The 8,993-nt window shown below is 40.6% G+C and overlaps 1 protein-coding gene across 2 annotated transcripts in view; it reads right to left on the bottom strand.

The window, feature by feature from the left end:
• The window catches only part of LOC112159946 (fibroblast growth factor 14), a gene marked incomplete in the record, with an annotated part of 84,924 nt that extends 75,931 nt beyond the window's left edge, over nucleotides 1–8,993 (bottom strand). The window contains 2 exon segments of one of the 2 annotated variants that reach the window (XM_024294209.2): nucleotides 7,944–8,688; nucleotides 8,786–8,993. In XM_024294209.2, the coding sequence (XP_024149977.1) occupies nucleotides 7,944–8,490 (547 nt within the window). 2 annotated transcript variants of the gene reach the window in all.

The raw sequence follows: 8,993 nt of genomic DNA on the forward strand, positions 1-8,993 counted from the left end.
TAGGACACATGTCAAAGTCAAGGCCCAGGGGCCAGATCCGGCCCTCCAGATCATTTTATTTTATTGTTATTAATGACCCGATGTTATCTTGTGCTCATTTCTAACTTGTAGAATTTTTTATTTTAGTTTTTTTAAGCTGTTCTAGAGTTTAGTTATTTCAGTTACCTGATAGATGTTTTGGCTAATTTAGGATTTTTTTTCAGTTTTTTTGTTTTGTTTTGTTTTGTTTGTTTGTTTTTAAGGCTAATTTGACATTTAACTAATATTTTAAATGGCTATCATCTTCAGCGTTTTCAGTCATCAATTTCAGCATCTTTAGCTATCAGCTTCAGCGTTTTCAGTCATCAATTTCAGCATCTTCAGCTATCAGCTTCAGCGTTTTCAGTCATCAATTTCAGCATCTTCAGCTATCAGCTTCAGCGTTTTCAGTCATCAATTTTAGCATCTTCAGCTATCAGCTTCAGCGTTTTCAGTCATCAATTTCAGCATCTTCAGCTATCAGCTTCAGCGTTTTCAGTCATCAATTTCAACATCTTCAGCTATCAGCTTCAGCGTTTTCAGTCATCAATTTCAGCATCTTCAGCTATCATCACTAGCTTCTTCGAGGGGCTCTGGTTACACTCAAGATGACCCCAGAATAAATCTGTAGCTGGAAGCAGAAATCGTAACTTTAGCCGGTTGCGTTAGCAGAAATTTCATAAACTTTAGGAAGCCCTCTCGAAATGATATTTTAAAACCTTTTCAGAACTTGTATACTTCTTAATGTGAATAAACTGTAACTGTCTAGCAGTTCAGTGTGTAAGATGAGCTTCAAACGGGACAGAGAACATTAATCGTATAATTTATTTCAAGTCAATATTGACAAGTGTTCAAATTTGTACAACTACACTGGAGAAAAACCCAGCGAAAGGACTTCTTTTTGGGTGAATCAGCTGATCGGAGCCGATAAAAAGCATTTTTTTCTCTGTGACAGAGAGAGTCATAGAGGGAAAAGAAACAGCAAAAAGGGTCGATGAGAGAGACGAAACAGGGAAAAAAGGTCTAAAGCTTAAAACAATGCTTTTATTGCAGCCAAATGCTGTAGTTTCCTGAGTGTATAAAAGTCCACATTTTTTTTATTAGTTTTCTTTACTTTTTAGAAGCAACAAACACAATTCCTGGTTGTTTTTAAAATAATATCAGAGGAAAACAGCTCGCTATCATCCCTAATAGAACTCAGTCGCCATATGTAGGATAGAACATTTGATGAATCCGATGAGTCCGGAACAACTTTCTACATAAAAGAAAAAAAAAATGAGCCTTAAGGAATGCCTCATTATCTGTGGAACCAAAACTGAGCCCTGAGGAACTCCAGAAAAACGTGGAATTAAACCTGAACCCTAGGGGACTTTGTTTCCCAAAGAGAAACTAAAAATGACCATGAGACAGCAAGAAAAGTCACCACAAACAGTATATTCACCTTGTAGCTCCTCCATCTGTTTTTATTGGCAAAGCCAAAGAACAACAAAACATCTTCTTCTGTCCACCCTCTAGTGTTCATACTGCAACTGTTCAGACATTCAATATTCAAACACATATTCAAATGTGAATAGAAATGAGCAAAATTAAAAACAATTGTTATATAGTTCCAAACTAAAAGGGCACTTACAGAGAGCCTTGAGGAACTCCATGAGAAATGTGGAACTTAAAATGAACCCCAGTGCTCCCTGTTTTCCAAAAAAAAAAAGTAAATAATAAAAGCCTAAACTAACCACAGAGGAACTCTACAACACCCTGCGGGATCACTGCCTTTATAAGTGGACCAAAATCAGAGCCCTGAGGAACCCCATACTTAAAACTGAGCTTTGAGGAACACCTAGTGAAGAATGGAATGAAACCTGAACTCTTGAAAACGTTTTTTCCAAAAAGTAGCCCAAAAACAAACAAAGTGGAACTTTAGAAGTGTCTGTGGGATCCTTGTATAAAAAGTGGACCAAAAGCAGAGCCCTGAGGAACTCCATACTTAAAACTGAGCTTTGAGGAATGTCTAATAAAACATGGAACTAAATCTCCTTTTTAAAAACATTTTGTTTTCCAACTATTAGTACATACTGAAAATGTGTCACTATTTCTGAACCTAAAGAGACTTTCTTTAAGAAGAACATAGTCAGAAACTGACCATAGAGAAACTTCAAAACACAAGAACACTGTATAAGTGGACCAAAAACTGAACCCTGAGGAACTCCGTATTGAGGATTTACCTAAGACTGAAGCTTGAGGAACTCCTTGTTAAACATGAAGCTAAAACTGAACTCTTTTAGACTTTTATTCAAAAACTGGAGCCTAAACTGACCACAGCTCAAAACAGCCTGTAGGAACACTAAAAAAGCAAACCAAAAACAGAACCTTGCGGAACCCCATAGAAGAAAAAGTTACTTTCCCATCAAAGTAATCTAAGAAAGCTCAAGTCATAAGGAACGTTTTGTCCTTTTTGTAAAATACAAACTTTTATAAGTTGCATTATAAGTCGTACAAAAAGTGGACCAAAAAGAGAGCCCTGAGGAACTCCATACCTAAAACTGAGCTTTGAAGAAGTCCTAGTAAAATTTGGAACTAAACCTGAACCTTTGAAAACTTCTTGTTTCCAATAAGGATCCTAACACTAACAAAGATGAAATTCAAAAGTGTCTAAGTGATCGCCATATAAAAAGTGGACCAAAAACCCTGCTCTGAGGAACGCCATATAAAGACTTTGCCTAAAACTTCGCCTTGAGCAACTCCTTATAAAACGTGTCGTCAATCTGAACTAAAGGAGACTTTGTTTAAGAAAAAATGAGCCAAAAATGACAATGGAGGAACCTCAAAACAGCCCGCAGGAACACCGTCCAAGTGGACCAAAAACTAAACCCTGAGGAACTCCGTATGAAGAATTTACCTAAAACTGAGCCTTGAAGAACTCCTTGTTAAACATGGAGCTAAAACTGAACCCTTTAAGAGTTTTTTTTTCAAAAACAGGAGTCTGAAACAGCCTGTAGGAACACTAAAACAGTGGACCAAATACAAAGCCTTGAGGAACTCCGTATATAAAAAAGGTACTTCCCCTATCAAAGTAATCTCAAGCAATCCCAAGTCAAAGTGAATGTTTTGTCACATTAAAAATGTAAACATTTAAAAATGACCAGTCATCTTTGCAGCTGAAGAGACAGTTGATCACTGGGATTTATGCTCGTGTGCGTCCCCTTTAGCGCTCCGTTAGGGCCAGTGAGGCCACCGCTCCAAAATGCAAGTCACACCAAAAAAAGTCTCCCAGAAGCTGAGTCAGGGAAACTCTACTGCTCCTCATTTTTTCAGGAACAAAAACACATGCACCAAAATAAAAGGATGGAATCACTGATTAAGGAAAAAAGTGTCTGAAAAGAACAAGTGGTTGTTTTTTGTGTACATGACAGACAAACCATCACAGTTACTTGAGTTTCAGCTTCTAAAGATGCCAGTTAAAAAAAAACAACTAGTGAGGATAAAATTACTAAAATTAACACATTTAACAAAGGAAATGAAAGGAATTCTTTACTTTTTGATACTAACTGTGCCTTGAAGTCTGTCCATTTTACTCACATGTGTCATAGTCCAGCTAAATGCTAGCTGGTTTGGCTAATTTAGCCTTTTTTCAGATTTTTTGACTGTTGGGGAGTTTAGCTAATATTTACACGCAAGCTGTTTTGGCTATTTGAGGCCTTTTTTCCCACTTTTTAGGCCAGTTTTGAGTTTAGCTAATATTTCCTCTACATGCTAGCTGTTTAGCTAATGTGGGCTTTTTCTGTATTTTAGGCTGTTTTGGAGTTGGGCTAATATTTACACGCTAGCTGTTTTGGCTAATTTAGGCTTTTTTCCATTTTTTAGGCTAGTTTTGAGCTTAGCTAATATTTCAGCTACATCCTAGCTGTGTAGCTAATGTTGGGTTTTTTCAGTTTTTTAGGCTGTTTTTGAGTTAAGCTAATATTTCCACGCTAACTGTTTTTGCTAATTTAGGCTTTTTTCCCATTTTTAGGCTATTTTGAAGAAAATCATTTTTTTCAGCTACATGCTAACTTTTTGCTAACCTAAGTTTTATTTTAAGTCTTTTAAGGCTTATTTGGCATTCAGCTAATATTTTAGCTGGAAAACCGCTTCAGCGTTTTTAGCTACTAGCTTCAGTGATTTTAGCTATCAGCTTCAGCATTTTCAGCTATTAATTTCAGCATCTTCAGCGGCCAAATTCATCTTACAGCATTCACACTAGCATTATAACAGGTAATGCTATATATCTAGTTCATAATTATGTTAAAGTGTTATGGCTTTAAAGTTTTAAAAATGTAGTTTTAGAGTGTTCATTAAATGTTGATCCTGTTCGACCAGCGACCTAAGGTGAGTTTTGGATTTTGGCCTATGATGCGATTGAGTTTGACAACCCTGATTTAGCAGAACTTCACTCATCTTACAGATCTCAGGCACATGACAAACCCAGCACGTCTATGGCTCTAAGCTGGTTTGTGAAACAGGCACAGAGGAGCCCAGAGGTACAGTAACACAACAGTTTGTGTGACACTTTTCAAACTGCCGGCTGTGATGTTCTGCCAGGAAGCTGCTAAAAAAGTTCTGTAGTTAGCAGAACCATCTGTTTGTTTTCCACCTGTTTTAATCTGGGAGACAGATGATGGGTCTGGCTCTAACTGCTATTTTGTTGTCTGAGCTTTTTTTCTGGTCAAAATGTGTTTGAATACAAGCAAAGGTGAGTTCTAATGACTGTAAGGACCTCAAGAAGATCATTAGAGACAAAAACGTGCCACTGAAACTGTGAAAAGTGCTTACAAGAACACTAAAATGTTTCTTCACAGAGAAGCAGGTTTCTCCGACAGAAGTTGGGCTGTACAGAGCGAAGCCTAGTAGCTATCCGTGGTGCTGAAATTTGTGCCAGCTTGTGCTTTTCACACATCAGCTTCAAATCCGACAGACGATGCTTTGTAATGAGTCACGTCAGGGAGAGATGACTGTTTGCCATCCAAGGACAAGGAGCAGGCATTGGTGGATGGCCTCATCCGACACAGAAACTTTCACCTGAGTTTTTTTTTTTCCTTGATCTTACTCAAATTTCCATTTCTAAATGATAATTATCACACTAACTCAAGGAAAATACTCTCAAGAGCAAAAAGATTCCCCTGGATCAATGAAACGATCTTCTTCTGACACGTTTCCCTCTAAATACTTATTTAACAGCAACCAGCTTTGTCAAACATCAATTTACCAATAAAGTCAGGGATTCTTTAGTCTTAGTCTTTCCTAAGGTGGAAAACAAACCAAACAAAGCAGTTTGGTCTATTGACATCCGAGGAGAAATCCCACCCAATAAGTAATGTTTGATGTATTACGAGCATCAAATGATGGAGAGAATTATCAGCATTTTAAACCTGGACCAAAAACTGAGACCTTATGTATTCCATAAAAAACTGGGCCAAGACCAAACCTTGAGGAACTCCGTTAAAAAACTAAAACTAAATCCTATAGGAGGCTTTCTTTCCAAAAGAGGACCAAAAACGGATTAAAGAGGGACTCAAATGGACTCCTGAGGAACTCCGTGCCTAAAACTGCGCCTTGAGGAACTCCTAATCACACATGGAACTAAAAGTGAACCCAAAGAATATTTTTGTTTAAAAAAAAATAAAACTTAAACAAAGAGGAACTTCAAAACAGCCTGCTGGATCATCATATCAAAGTGGACCTAAAACGGAGCCCTGTGGAACCTCAAGGAGAATTGAGCTTCAAATTGAGCCTTGAGAAGCACATTACAAAACCTGGACCTAAAACTGAACCCTATTAAGTCAAAAAGAGAAACTCTAATAACTCTGCAGGATTCCTGACTTAAATGTGGACCACAAATGGAGCCCTGAGTAACTCCGAGTAAAACTTGGAACTAAAACTAAATTAGAAAAGAAATTGTTTCAAAAAGAGAGCCAAAAAACTGATCACAAAGGAACTCTGAAGCAGCTCGAATAATATGTGGAAAAAAATATAACCCTGAGGAACTCCTAATAAAACATGGAACTAAAATTTTCCATTTGTATGTTTCCACAAAAGGGCCTAAAACTGAAAAAGGAAAAACTTCAAGACAGTCTGTAGGATCACTATACAAAGGGGACCAAAAATAGAACCCTGAGGAACTCCTAATAAAACGTGGAATTGAACTAAACTAGGAATGTTTTTGTTTCTGAAAAAAGGGGTTTATGAACAAAGAGGAACTTAAAACAATCTGTAAGACCACAGAATAAAAGCGGATCATAAACAGAACCCTGAGGAACTCCTAGTAAAACATGGAACTAAAACTGAATCCTAAGAATCCTAAGAAAACAATGTTGAATAAAACTGAACATTTTGAACCTTTTTGTTTCCAAAAACGAGCCTATAAACAAAGAACTTCAAGATCACAGAATAAAACCAGACCAAAAACAGACCTCTGAGGATTGATTTTTTAAAACTAAAAAAAGAAGAACTTCAAGACGTAAAGTAGGATCACAGTATAAAAGTGGACCAAGAACAGAGCCCTGAGGAACTCCTAATAAAACATGGAATTAAACTGAACCTTAGGAATGTTTTTGCTTCCAGAAACGAGCCTAAAAAAAGATGACGTTTAAGACAGTCTATAGAATCACTGGACCAAAACCCTGAGGAACTCCATCTTTTACCTAAAACTGAGGAACTTTTACTAAAACCTGGAACTAAAACTGAACCCAAGGACACTTTGTTTACCAAAAAGAGCCTAAAATGAAAAAAAAAGAAGAACCTTAAGTTGGTATATAGGACAAAAGTGGACCAAAAATAGAACCCTGAGGAACTCCTTATAAAACAATTTATCTGAACATGTTTTTGTTTGCAGAAACAAGCAGAAAACTTAAAAAAAGCTTAAGAAGTTTAAGACAGTTTGTAGAATCGCTGTATAAAAGTGGACCAGAAACAGAGCCCTGAGGAACTCCATCTTTTACCTAAAACTGAGGAACTTTTTTGAAAACCTGGAACTAAAACTGAACCCGAGGACACTTGGTTTACAAAAAAGGGCCTAGAACTAAAAAAAGAAGAACTTCAACCTACTGTAGGATCACTATATAAAAGTGGACCAAAAACAGAGCCCTGAGGAACTCCTAATAAAACATAGAACTAAACGGAACCTTAGGAATATTTTTGTTTCCAGAAATGATACAAAAACTAAAAAAGATTAAGTTTAAGACAGTCTGTAGAATCGCTGTATAAAAGTGGACCAAAAACAGAGCCCTGAGGAACTCCATCTTTTACCTAAAACGGAGGAACTTTTACTAAAACCTAGAGCTAGAACTGAACCCGAGGACACTTTTTTAACAAAAAAAGAGCCTAAAACAAACTGCAACTCCATCACAGCATGAACGTGGATCGTTTTTTCTAAGAAATAGAAAATGAAAAACTTTTCCAGTCTAACCTTGTTGATTTTCACAGATAAATATCTCCTAAATTTATGAGCATCTGAGCATCAAACGATGGAGTGACTGCAGCTAAACATTACGTTGGAGCGATTTGAGGCCGAAGTCGTAAAAAGAGTCACTTTAATGGTCCAGAGTCTAAAAAAAGGCCATGTGCTGCTTAATCATGCAGGCTATTGGAGCCTGAAGGGGTCTGCGTGCTGCATTAGGCTCCCGCAGCATCACACGCACACGCACACTTTACTTTACTCTATATCTGAGCTAATAAGTTACCACCACCCCCCTCCCCTCCCCTCCCCTCACTTGCTGCACAACTGCGATTGCGGTGCAACACCACCAACCCGTCCAACAGTGCAGTCTTGAGTGGGAATACACGCGCGCACACACACAGCTCCACTCAGGCGCGCGCACCTACAACACCCCATTAAGTCCCCCCCTTTTTAAAGAAATAAACCAGACGTCTGCAGAACGAGCAGAACTCACCAGTTGGGTTCTTGTTTTTCTTGAGGCTCCTGCCACAAAGACACTGCAGCATATGCGATCCTTTGCTGAAGATGTTGCTCCAAATAAACCGCATGGATTTGGCCGACACTGGGGAGGAGGAGGAGGAGGAGGAGGAGGAGGAGAGGCTCTCCGGATGCGGCAGCCTAAAATTCACCCATCCTACGGGGGCTGGTCCACCCCCCTGCTTGCATGCCAGCAGAGCCGGCCAGCTGTTGGACTCTCCCGCCCCGATCTGCACCATAGACAGGAGCAGCAGCAGGAAGCCCGGCTCCACGCCCGGATTCTCGCCCGCTTTTGCCACGAGCTCCACCAGCCGCGCGCACTCCGCGTCGACGTCCCCGCCGCGCGGCAGGACAGCGGCGCTCCGCTCCCCCTCAAGCCCCGGAGCGCTCCGCTTCAAATGGCGTCGTCTGCCGCGCCGCGCAGGAAGAGGAGCGGCGGCGGCGGCGCACAGGCATGCGGCGGCGCTAGCGTGGAGTCGGCGGTACGCGGCGGCGCTCGGCTTCTGCACGAAAAACCATTGCATATTAGTGGGGGGGTCGATGCGTCTGTCGTGGGAGGGGGTCCGGGTCCGTCAGCGGGTCGGGGGCATCACGGCAGGAAAGTACCGCAGTAGGGGGGCTCCTCTCCAAACGCACGCTCTCCTCCGGCAGCCGCTGCGCTCATCTGGTCAGTGCGCGCACGCGGCGCCGGACCTGCAGGTGGGCGCGCGGAAATCTCAGCTCTGTTTCAGGAGAAAGTCCTCGTGAATTATTGATCCGCCCTTCACTTTTTCAATAATCCATAAACTCCGGCGGCTGGCCCCTCCTCCTCCTCCTCACCTTGGTGATCAAAAAGAAGCTGCTGGAATGTGGCTCCGGTACCGGGTCCAGTCCGGAACCAGGACGGAGCGGGTGACTCGTGGAGCCGCGTGCGTCACAGAAGAGGCTTCAAAGTCTTCTTCTTCTTATTATTATTTTAGCTGCGTTAAAGAGCGCCGAAGGAGGCGCGAGGAGGTGCAATGACTATCGATACGCGTCCAGAAAGAAA

Source organism: Oryzias melastigma, linkage group LG9 (assembly GCF_002922805.2).
Source record: "Oryzias melastigma strain HK-1 linkage group LG9, ASM292280v2, whole genome shotgun sequence".
Lineage (NCBI taxonomy): Eukaryota > Metazoa > Chordata > Actinopteri > Beloniformes > Adrianichthyidae > Oryzias > Oryzias melastigma.